Source organism: Nyctereutes procyonoides, unplaced genomic scaffold (genome assembly GCF_905146905.1).
Source record: "Nyctereutes procyonoides isolate TBG_1078 unplaced genomic scaffold, NYPRO_anot_genome, whole genome shotgun sequence".
Lineage (NCBI taxonomy): Eukaryota > Metazoa > Chordata > Mammalia > Carnivora > Canidae > Nyctereutes > Nyctereutes procyonoides.
The window spans coordinates 28,170,365-28,183,225 of record NW_026575043.1 but is presented as its reverse complement, the minus strand read 5'-3'; the positions used below and the strand labels follow the sequence as shown (position 1 = coordinate 28,183,225).

At 42.1% G+C, this 12,861-nt stretch overlaps 1 protein-coding gene across 1 annotated transcript in view; it reads right to left on the bottom strand.

The window, feature by feature from the left end:
- The window catches only part of ASAH2 (N-acylsphingosine amidohydrolase 2), a 71,597-nt gene that overhangs the window by 22,776 nt on the left and 35,960 nt on the right, over nt 1–12,861 (bottom strand). The window contains exons 10-12 of the mRNA XM_055322983.1: nt 10,515–10,601; nt 8,759–8,863; nt 8,536–8,617 (exon numbers count right to left, since the gene is read on the bottom strand). Of these exons, the coding sequence (XP_055178958.1) occupies nt 8,536–8,617; nt 8,759–8,863; nt 10,515–10,601 (274 nt within the window). The remainder of the gene's footprint in view (nt 1–8,535; nt 8,618–8,758; nt 8,864–10,514; nt 10,602–12,861) is intronic.

The window sequence follows — 12,861 nt, the reverse complement described above, 5'->3', positions numbered from 1 at the left end:
TTTTTATTTATTTATGATAGTCACAGAGAGAGAGAGAGAGAGAGAGAGAGAGAGAGAGAGAGAGAGAGAGGCAGAGACACAGGCAGAGGGAGAAGCAGGCTCCATGCACCGGGAGCCCGACGTGGGATTCAATGATTCGATCCCGGGTCTCCAGGATCGCGCCCTGGGCCAAAGGCAGGCGCCAAACCGCTGCGCCACCCAGGGATCCCCAAAGATTTTTTATTATGGCTGTTGCCAAATAATTCCAAATGGTTTGAATAATAGAAAAGGGAAAATTTCCTGTGCATTCTAAAATAGGAGTCATTATTTAACTAGATCCCCACAGTGGCTGATAGAATAAAATAATACATTTTGTTCAACATCCTTAAAGTTTTGTTTCCTTTGCAATTCCTCACCCATGTTGCAAATAAAAACAATATGACATAATTAATTATACAGATCTATGAACGGAATCACTTTTTTCCCATTTTAAAAACTAAAAATGACACCTCCAACTTGAAGAAATGATTTTGGCTTGTGGTCCACAGTAAGAGCCTCTCTTAATTCATCACTTAATCATCTACACACATGCATGCAGGCGTGCTCACAGCCACATGTGCGTGCATGCACACAGAATAGAATGCAAAAATCATGGGTCCATGCCACAATCTGGGGAAAGTTCCATTAATTCTGAAACCGATCTTTTGTATTAATTTAATTATTAATCAATTTAGGATCTATAATCCATTAGGGAAAGATAACAATTATAAGCACATATGGGGATCCCTGGGTGGCACAGTGGTTTAGTGCCTGCCTTTGGCCCAGGGCGCGATCCTGGAGACCCGGGATTGAATCCCGCGTCAGGCTCCTGGTGCATGGAGCCTGCTTCTCCCTCTGCCTGTGTCTCTGCCTCTCTCTCTTTCTCTCTGTGTGACTATCATAAATAAATAAAAATTAAAAAAAAATTAAAAGCACATATGGACCTAATAATAGAGCGCCAAAATACACAAACCAAAACTGGCAGAAATGGAAGGAGAAAGAGACACTCAAAGATAACAGTTGAAACATTAATAACCCACTTACAGTAATAGCTGGGATGACCAGTTGGAAGGTCAACAATAGAAAATGCAAGCAACACTAGAAGCCAAGTGGACCTAACAGGTACCTGCAGATACCACCCTCCATGCAGGTACAGACACTCTTCTCAACTGCATACAGAATACTGTCTGGGGCACCCAGATGGCTCGGTGGTTGAGCGTCTGCCTTCAGCTCAGGTCATGATCCCGGGGTCCTGGGATTGAGTCCCACATTGGGCTCCCCACAGGGAGCCTGCTTCTCCCTCTGCCTGTGTCTCTGCCTCTTTCTCTCTCTGCATCTCTTATGAATAAATAAATAAAATTTTTAAAAATTAAAAAAAAAACTGCAGGGGCACCTCGAGGTGCAAAAAAAAAAGAAAAAGAAATAGAACACTGTCTGGGATGGACTATATGCAGACCATGAAATAAACACCAATAAACTTGAAAGGGTATAAATAATACAAAGTATGTTTTCCAACCACGATTTAATGAAATTAGGAATAAATAGTAGAAGAAAATTTGGGAAACTCACAAATATGTGGAAATGAAGCAACATGATCATAAATAGATAATGGTCAAGGAAGAAATTAAAAGAAAATATGAAAATGCTTTCAGATAAATCCAAATGAAGACATCATATACCAAAACTCATGGGATGCAGTAAAGGAAGTGCTTAGAGGGAAATGTATTATTTTAACACCCATATTTAAAAAACAAAAGATTGGGATCCCTGGGTGGCACAGCGGTTTGGCGCCTGCCTTTGGCCCAGGGCGCGATCCTGGAGACCCGGGATCGAATCCCACATCGGGCTCCCGGTGCATGGAGCCTGCTTCTCCCTCTGCCTGTGTCTCTACCTCTCTCTCTCTCTCTCTGTGACTATCATAAATAAATAAAAATTAAAAAAAAAGGATTTAAAAAAAATAAATAAAAAATAAAAAACAAAAGATTAGTGGCATGGTAAAGAAGGGAAAGTAGAAAATATCTGCCTTTGTCACCTCCCAGAAAACAACAGTTAGCTACTTGCAAATAAAAATAGTCCTGGGAGGGCTCAGTTAAGTCCAATTAAGAACCTATGGAGGGAAAAATGGAATACTCACACAGAAAGGATCACTAGAAGGATTAACGTAGCAGAAACAGCGAGGAACACAGAAGTACAGGTCTTGGTGTCAGCCCATGGCAGGTGCCATCACAGTGCCCAAAGGCCTGCTCCATGGAGGACTCCAGCAGCCCCTGCCACTCAAGACCCCCTATGACAGACTTACTGTGGTTTTCACAGCAGAGGATCCTGTGGTCTTCACTGGCATAGACCCCAGCAGCCTGTTCCACAGAGGACACCAGCAACTTTTGTGACTAAGGTAACCAGTGGCCGTCACCACTGGTTATGATGGCCCACCCCCAGGGGATGAGATGCTGCTAGTCCTCACTTATAAGGAGCTGCTAGTGCATCATCCTGGGACCAGGTTTTTCAGCCCCCACCCTAAGTGTGCCCCTGACCCCAGAGCTCCATCTGCTCCATCCACACCCATGTTTCAGAATCTAATGTCGTGGAAGCACTGTGTGTGCCACTGCTCCAGACCCTGGATCTGCAGCTGTTCTGCATGTATCTGAGTCTCAGGCACTAGAGCCACCACCACTGCAGGCTATCCTGGACCCCGGAGACAATGTCCTCTGCCAGCACATGTGCTCCATTCCCCAGCTCCATGGCTGCTCCACATCTACCAAGAACTCAGGCACAGAATCACTACTGGGAAGCCAGTGCCCTGGACCTTGGTGCTGTCCTTACTCTAAAAGCACCTCTGCTCCAGATCTCAGATCTGTCACTGTTCCACAGGCATTCATGCATCAGCCACCAGTGCCACCACTATGGTGAGGGCACTCAAAAGCCAAACCTAGCACCAAGAGAGCCTCAGGCATGACATTCCCCCCACAACACACACACACAGTGGGGAAGGAGATGAGGATTTCAGCAGCAGCCTAGAGATCCCAAGAACATTGATCACAGTTACAGACACCCACAGCCTTGGTGTTTGTGGACCAACAGTCTTCATCAGTGCTGACCTAAACTGACAGAGCTACATGGAGACTGTGCCATTTGACCTGCTCTGGATCTGGAACTGCCACGGCTCACACATCCAATGTCCCTGCACACACCCTTGGGTAAAGGTCTCCCTCCACCTCACAACCAGTCTGCAAAGCCTGAAAGAGGTGACTGCTGTATTAAATACACAGCCAAAATTCAAGGCTCTAAAAAACAACAAAAATCAAGGCAACATGACACCACCAATGGAACACATAATTTCCAATAAATGATCCCAAAGAAATGGAGATCTATGAACAAATAATTCAAAATAATTTTTAAAAAGATTTTATTTATGTATTTGAGAGAGAGAGAGTGCATAAGTGGCAGGAAGGGGCAGAAAGAGAGGGAGAAGCAGACCCCTTGCTGAGCAGAGAGCCTGATGTGGGGCTTGATCCTGGCACCCCAAGATCATGACCTGAGCCAAAGGCAGACACTTAACCAACTGAGCCACCCAGGTGCCCCTTGAAATACTTTTTTTTTTTTTTTAAAGAAAGCTCAACAACTACAAGAGAACACAGACAACAAAATCAGGAAAATAACATATGAACAAAATGAGAAGTTCAACAGAGAGATAAAAATCATTGAAAAAATAGAAATTCTGGAGCTGAAGAACACAGGGAATGAAATGACAACACAGTAGAGCACACCAATAGTGGATTTGATCAAGAAGAAGAAATAATCTGTCAATTCAAAGGTAAGTCATTTGAAATTATCCAATCAGAGGATGAAAAAATAAAAGAGTGAAGAAAACCTACATGTATTATGGAACACATAATGCTAAAGGGGATTCTTCAGTAAAATACAAGGATACTAACATAAAAGATATGAAAGTATAAAACACACTAGGGAAGGTAAGTAGATAACCAAATTAAGAATATTCTAATACTAGGGATCCCTGGGTGGCGCAGCGGTTTGGCGCCTGCCTTTGGCCCAGGGCGCGATCCTGGAGACCCGGGATCGAATCCCACATCGGGCTCCCGGTGCATGGAGCCTGCTTCTCCCTCTGCCTGTGTCTCTGCCTCCCTCTCTCTCTCTCTGTGACTATCATAAATAAATAAAAATTAAAAAAAAGAATATTCTAATACTAAATGATACTATATAAAGCACTTCATACTCTAGTGTGAAGGTTAAAATACAAAAGTATTAAAAATAACTAAGGCTACAATACTCTGTTAACAGATACACAATATAAAAAGATACAAATTGTGACATCAAAAACATAAGGTATGGGAAGAGGAGATAAAAGGGTAGCTTTTGTATGCAATCAAAGTTACACGATCAGCTTAAAATAGACATAACTATAAATAGGATGTTTTATGTAAACCTCATAGTAACTAAAAAGCAAATACTTATAGTAGATATGCAAACCATAAAGGAATCAAAACATACTATCACTGAAAACCATCAAATCACAAAGGAAGGGGGAAGAAAGGAATGAGGGAACTACAAAATGGCCAGAAAACAATAAGATGGCATTAGTAAGTACTAACCTTTGAATAATTGCTTTAAATGGAAATGGATTAAATTCTCCATACGAAAGGTATAGAGTGATCAAATGGGGGAATAAAGGCCCAATGGATATATATTCCATGCAAATGGAAACCAAAAGCAAGCGGGAGCATATATATATCCAAAAGTGCAACAAGATATTTGTATATATATTTGTAAAGGGGTAAATTCATCAAGATTATATGGCAATTGTAAATATTTATGCACTCACTATGAGAGCACCTAAATACATAAAACAAAGATGAACAGATATGAAGGGAGAAATGAACAATACAATAATAGTAGGACACATTTTACCCCACTTTCAACAATAGACAGATCATCCTGACAGAAAAATCAATAATGAAGCATTGGACTTGAACCGCACCTTAGACCAAATGAACCCAACAGACATATACAGAACATTTAATCCAACAGCATCAGAATATATATTCTACTCAAGTGCACACAACACTCCCCAGGAGAGATCACATGTTAGGTAACAGGTCTTAGCAAATGTAGAAGACTGAAATTATACAGGCTATCTTTTCTGATGAAACTAGAAATCAATAACAGGAGGACCACTGGAAAATTCACCAATATGTGGAGACTAAACAACACACTACTGAGCAACTAGTGCATCAAAGAAGAAATCAAAAGGGAAATCACAAATATCACAAAACAAATAAAATTGGAAATACAACATACCTAAACTTATTGGGTGCAGCAAAAGAAGTCCTGAGAGGAAAATTTATAAGGATAAACCCTTATATTAAGAAAAACAGAGGGGCACCTGGGTGGCTCATTGGGTAAGAGTGTGATTCTTGGTTTTGGCTCAGGTTGTGATCTCAGGGTCATGAGATTGAGCCCTGTGTCTGAGTTTCTTTTGCTCCCTCTTCCTCTCCTCTTCCCCCCATGCTTGTGTTCTCTCTCTCTCTCATTCTCTCTCTCGCACTCTCTCTCTCAAATAAATAAAGACATCTTTTAAAAAAAAAAGAAAAGAAAGAAGAAAAATAGCAAATAAACAACCTAACTTTATACCCCAAGGAACTAGAAAAAGAAAAACAAACCCAAAGTTAACAGAAGGAAGGAAAGAACAAAAGTCAGGCAGAAATAAAAAAACAGAGACCAGAAAAACAATAGAAAAGATTAATAAAATGAAGTGCTGTTTTTTTAAAAAAGGATAAATAAAATTGGCAAACCTTTAGTTAGACTAAAGAAAAAAGAGAGAAGACTCAAAGAAAATGAGAAATGAAAGGCAAGACATTACAACTGCTAACACAGAAATGCAAAGAATCATAAGAGACTACCATGAGCAATTTTACAGCACAAAATTGGAAAACCTAGAAGAAACATACAAACTAAATCACAAAGGAAAGGAAAATTTTATGAGACTGATGAGTAAGGAGATTGAACCAATAATCAAAAGTCTCCTCACAAAGAAAGGCCCATGATCTGATGGTTTTACTGGTGAATTCAACCAAACATTAAAGGAAGAGTTAATGTCAATCCTTCTCAAACTTCCCCCAAAAATTGAATAAGAGGGATGATTCCACAACTCATTTTGCAAGGCCAGGGTTACCCTGATACCAAAGCCAGATAAGGACCCTACAAACAAAGAAAATTTTAGGATGATATGACCTGATGAATATGGAAGCAAAAATCCCAAACAAAAATACCAGCAAATTGAATTGAGCAGCAGATTAAAAGGATCGTACACCACAATCAGGTGAGAGTTATTCCTGGGTGGTTCAAACTATGCAAATAAATAAATATGACTCACCCCATTAATAGAGTGAAAGATAAAAATCGTATGATCAACTCTATAGATGCAGAAAAAGCATTGACAAAATTGAACATCCTTTCATGATAACTGGGCATACTGGGTATAGAAGGAATGTACATCAGATAAGGTCATAGATAGTATATGACTAACCTTCCACTTAGAACCTAAAAACCAACATTCTCCTTTCAGCTGTTAATGCTGAGATCCACATTTAGTTTTACCAGCTTGTGCTTGCTTTGGCAGCACATATACTAAAGTTTTATCAGCTTTTCCCTGTTTTTAGTTTTGCTTTGGATTTTTGGCTCATGAATTTTATTTCTGTTCGTCAATAAGAAATATAAGAGTAGGTGTTAATAAATTCCAGTTTTATAAGGTCAAGAATCTAAAATTTTAAAACGGACTGGTTACAAATGCTTCATATTTGAAAAAGCTACACTCAGACATCTCAAATTCTTCATTGGTGCTTCCTCCCCTTCTCCTTTTAGTATAAGGTTTTTGTAGGGTAAAGAGGGGCCCTGTTTCAGACCCTTTCCACCTTATTGGTAAGATTCTATTCCCTACTGAGGAACACAGAAGGCTGGGCCTGTTTGGGCATGTTCACAGAGATTGGGGGGCCTTCCCAGAGAGTAACATCTCCCCAGCCATGTTCTAGGGAGAGGCCTCTGCCCATTTCTCTGGCAGAAAACATAACAGTTTCTATAAGAAGAGAACAGATTCCCCATTCAGTAGGAACTCTGGTGGGTGGTGGAGTCTTCCTGTCTAACTAGTCACTCTTCAACCCCCAATTTAAGAAAAGTCACAGCAAGAGCAATTAGGCAAGAAAAAAAAAAGCATTGAAATTGGAAAGGAGCAGTAAAATTATCAGATGGAGGAAGACAAACTGCAGGTTCTCACTTAATATGTGGAACCTATAAAAGCCAAAATCATAGAAATGAGAGTAAAATGATGGTTGTCAGGGGTGACGGTTTAGGGAAGACAGGATTTGCACCCTGCTCAAAGGGTTTAGCCGTAGAAAGTAATGAAGTACTGATAAATAGTACGATGCAGACAAACCTTGAGAACATGATGTGAAGTGAAAGAAGTCAACATAAAATGCCACATATTTTATGATTCCATCTATAGAAAACATCCAGGATAGGAAAATAGAGACAGAAAGATCAGGGGTTGCTTAGGTCTGGAGGAGATGAGGCCTAGGGATTGTAATAAACTAAAGAGAGCAGGGTTTCTTTTCAAGGTGATGAAAATGCTCCAGAACAGACTGTGGCGATGGTTGCATTCATCTGTGAATGCACTAAAAACCACTGAATTATACATTTTAAATGGGTACATCATATGGTATGTGAATTATTTCTCAATAAAGCTGTTAAAAATTACTGTTCTGGGAAATTAGACCACTGAACGAAGTATTACCAGGAAGGATGAGCCAAATGTCTCAAATTGCAACTGCCTTCATTAATTTGTCAATCAATGTTTCCAAATACACATTTTTTTTTAAAAAAAAAAAGCAAGAATGAAAGAAGCCAAAACGTTTCCTACAAGTGAGTCTTGTCCATTTTTCTACTTTCTCTATTTTGCAGCCGCGTTGTTATTACAGAGATGATCGGGATAAAAGGATGCACGACCTACAGTAACCAGTTATAAATTTGTGGAAACGCACCCAGAAACAGGACCTGGGAGCTCATATTGGGGTTCCTGAAGCCTTCCGCCCTGAGGCCTCTGGGCTTCGGTAAAGGCACCAGAGAAAGAGGCATTCATTAGCAGAGAGCACAGCAAACTCACACTGTTAAAGGTACAATGACAATCCCGCTCTGTCCTCCTCTCACCTCTACCCTAACCCCAGGCCCGTTAAAGAGCATCCACCCATAGACCTAAATGCAAAGAGAAGTTGTGTCCAAAAAAAAAAGAGAGAGAGAGAGAGAGAGAGAAGTTGTGTCCTACTCTATTTGAATAAGTGGAAGCTAAGTTCCAGAAGACACGTACCCCAGGGAAATCTGGCTATCATGTTCACACCTCAAAAGCCTGTGCACTCCTGGGATCTAAAGATAATAGTAAAAAACAATAAATGTGCAGCTACAGTTAAACCTTCCAGAACCTGCAACCACAAATGTCGTCAGACTGCACCTCACCCTGCGTAAAATTGAAGCTCCCAAATCCATCAATCGTGCCGGCTGCAAAACTGTAGCCCAGGGCTGGTTTACACGTTTTTACCTAAAGGGAAGATTTTAAAAACAGCACAAAAATAAGAAGTAAACCGAAACAAGAAACAGAAGCTAAACCTCAAGTAAATAATGAGATCAGCCCAGAGCTTTAGCCCTGGTGGCATGATCCACATGGCTCGGTGACACTTACCGAGTGCGTGGAGTTGAGCCAGACGGTGACATCCGTCATATTCACCCACTGGTGAGCCGCAGCAAGTGGTCCGGTTAACTCCTGGGAGGCAGAGGCATACAGTTCCTGGAAAACCCACATGGGCTCACGTTAGAAGCACAGGGGCTGAAGTGAACGGCACCGAGCGTGCCCAATACCTGCCCCTTTGGAAAAGCACCCATTGGCCGAGTTTTGTTTTGCGGCCTGTGCACGAATGGTCACTACCCACGTAGTGGGTACAACTGCCAACCCCAGTTGCATCCCAGACGCCTGGAGGCCCTGAGCCACTGACCTGTGTCCATTGCCCCCCAAACAGCAAATTCTATGATACAGAATTTGAGAGACAGTCAAGTAAACTTAAGATTGGGACAAGGTAGGCCAAACAACTGTCATGCCAGAACAAGAGCGTGACCTCATGGACTCTCGTTTGGAAGCTGTGAGTCCTCCGGCAGGGCTGGCACCAAAGGGTGGCTGGAAGATGTGCCACTCTCCCACCCACCATCCACCCTTGGAGATTCTTTTTTGTTGTTGTTCCTGTAGGGTGAAGTAATGTTTTTCTCATCTCCTGGAAAATATGAGTCAGTGTGATGGGAAACGTGGGCTTGTATTGATCTGTGCCACACGTGGTAGGCCCGCCCTGCCTGACACCAATTGTCACCCCCATCCCTGATTGCACAGCCATGTGGGGGCTCTTGCAATGAGCTGTCAGTAACACCAGCTGCCTCCTGGGTAAGAGCAAAGTTGGGCCTTCCTGAAAAGAGAATCCAGAGTGGGGGACAAATCCCTACAATTCCCGGGCCCAGGACAGTAACAAAACTTCTGACAGCAAATGGCGTCATTGGTGCACCCCCTCACTAGAATCTGTTAATCCAGAACCATCCACTGATAATACCACACTCATTAAAAGGAATTGCAGCAATTGGGCTGACTGGTGGCTAATGTTTTTAAAGGTCTTTTCATTCTTCCCTGGTTGCTCCTGATGCACTTCAGAACCCTTGGAGCAAAATACGGACAGTCACGCGTGCACACATGCGACAGGCAGGAGCAAGCCAGGCAGACGAAGAGACTGAACTAAGGAAGAGAGGGCAGGCTGACATCATCATGTGTCTTTTCCATCAGAAATCTGTCCCCAGAGGAGTGGACACAAAACACGGGGGCAAATGGAAGATAATATTTCAGCAGAGGGATGCACGTAGAGAACTCGGAGCAACCTCACGGAAGACCAGATCCGCTCCACATCCAAACATGACTTAAGAAAGAAGAAAATATGAGATGGACGGTTGGGGCACATACTGAATTAGACTAGGAACTAGGTTGCATCCACACTGCAGGCCTGGGGGGCTTTACCGCTTGGGTTCACCTCGTCACCAGGGCCAGGCCACTGGTCGGCCCAGGCCTAAAGAGCTTGGGTCCCTCTCGTGTGACGCAGTGGTAGATCCTTACACCCCGCCTATTGCCCCACAGTCTGAAGCCAGCACTCAGACTGAAACAACGTTTTCTTGCTCCTCGGTTTACACAAATACCTCCTAGGAGGAGGCAGGTGGGTAGCGGGAGGGGTGCCTGTGTGCTCGTGGAAGCAGCCCTCCTAGCGGAGCCGCCAGGCAACCATCTTCCAGGCACCTCATGCAGCGTGGCCTTCGGCTGCCTCCCACCACTGCTGGCTGTGCAACGAGCGCTGTCAGTGGATTTTAAAGAACAACGTTAAAGGAGGTTGAAAGAAGCTGGGCCCGCGGCTGACCTTTGCTCTCTCATAGATGATCCGTCCTATAATCTGCGTGCTGTTGAACATATCCAGTCCGGGTCCCGTAGCCATGCACATGCTGGACTGTAACACAGGGAGACATGACCCACTGTTGGTGAATTAAGCAATTGTTTCCAGGAAGGCAAAATTACAAGGGGGTCAAAGCCAACACATCTTTTTCAGCCACATTCTAGAGTGTTTTGTCAGATAATCTCTCTTTTCTATATAAGGATACTGAGGCTCGGGTGGGTTGAATGATGTGTTGGACACTGTACAGGCAGCTAATAATCTGTGCTGAGAACTAAAGCTGAGTCTCCCCATCGGCTGCACATCTTCCTACCTGTCTGTTCTTGCCCATGGCTCATGATTGCCTTAAATTGAAACTCAGTTAAAATTACATTATAACAACTAGATGACCCTCTGGGAAAAATAAGTAAATAAATCTGGCTCTATACTGTCACTTATTATACCAGAAAAGTTTCAAATTGATCAGATACTTAAAGATCATTGAAAATTTTAAAGTATTACAAGAAAATATGGATGGCTGCCTTCTTACTTCTTTTTCATCCACCCATATTGAGCTGGGTTTTCTCTTATTTGCAGCAAAAAAGCATCCTGTGTATCAAAATGATCACCATTGTACACTTTAAAATTATATAATGTTATACATCAATTACATCTCAGTAGAGCTGGGAGGAATAAAGCAAAAAAAAAAAAACAAAAACAAAAACCTAATGGATACACAATGGAATACAGATGAGATAGGTAGTTTGCAAAAAAGAAGTGTAAATGCCCATTCAACATTAAAATATATTCAATCTCATGAATAATTAAATATAAATTTAAACTACAAAGAGCAGACTCTTTGCATGTTATGTTGGCAAAGACTGAAAGGTTAATGAACCAGATGTCAGTGAGGGTTTGAGGAAATTGTCACTCATGCTCTATGGGTGGGGATAGGACTGGTGTGCCCCCCATGGTAGCTGTGCTTCTTCTTTGACAACAAATTCACTTTTAAGAATTTGTCCTAGGGCACCTGGGTGGCTCAGTGGACTAAATGTCTGGCTCTTGGTTCCAGCTCAGGTCATGACCTCAGGGGTGTGAGATCGAGCCCCATGTCAGGCTCCATGTTTAGCAGAGGGTCTGCTTGAGATTCCCCCCACACCCTTTCCCAAATAAATCTTAAAAAAAAAAAAGAATTTGTCCTAACGTAAGACTCATACACACGTGAAAATACATGACCAGAGCATGTTTATAGGACAAAAGGAAGAGAGGAGGGAGGGAAAGAAAGAACTCATTAGTAGGGGATTGGTGAACTAATTTATGGTACTTAAAATTGAAAACGAAGGCATTTGTTTAAATGAGGTTTTCAGGTATATTTACTGGAAACAAGAAAGCAGGTTCTGGAACAGCATTCTAGTATGACCTCATTTATGTACAACTGTACATGCATATAGGTGTCTGGACACAGAAAAAGTTGTCTGGGAGGATGTTCATTCAATTTTTAACAGGTTAATTGTGGAGTTAGGGGCTGCTTATTTACCTGTTTTGTTTTCTGAACTTTTCAATAGTGTTTGAGGTTTTAACAAGCACATATCTCTTTTTTTTTAATCCAAGCTAGTTTCTAAAGTTAAAAAAAATCTGTTTAAAGAAGCCACCTTAAAGCAAATGACATGGCACCATTTGCCCGTTTCCCTCTTTCGTCTTAAGTGTATCACGCTTTTGTTCAGGAAGCCTTCTCTTCTGTAACAGTCAATGATTCCATTCCATTCCCAGTTCCAGGTGAGTCTGAGGTGATTGTGGCCATTGCCTAGGCCTTGGTCAGAAATCCCAGTTTAAGTCAACCAACACCTACCATTTCCCCAGCAACTGTTTTGGCCCAGGAATGGGTATGTACCTCAATTGACCCAATTGGACCAAAAAAATATTTTATTCTGTGGTTAGAAGAGAGGTTTTCTCTCTCCTACCGTACAAGGGAGGGCAAAAGGATATAGCTTCTTCAGTACTGACTGCCATCTTGTAAACATGAGGAAAGCCAATCTAACAGATGGAGCAAAGTAGAGTGAAACAGAATTCTGTTGTGGGAGAGGGTGTGATTTTGTTATAATTTTTTATGATTACAAGTATGCTCACTGTGGAAAAAATACAAAAGTGTATAAGTAGAAAAAAAACAATAAATAAAATAAACAGAATATAACCCCCTATAGTAATGCCAAACAGAGAACAGGGTTAATAATTCAGTGTGGGGATCCCTGGGTGGTGCAGCGGTTTGGCGCCTGCCTTTGGCCCAGGGCGCGATCCTGGAGACCCGGGATCAAATCCCACACCGGGCTCCCGGTGCATG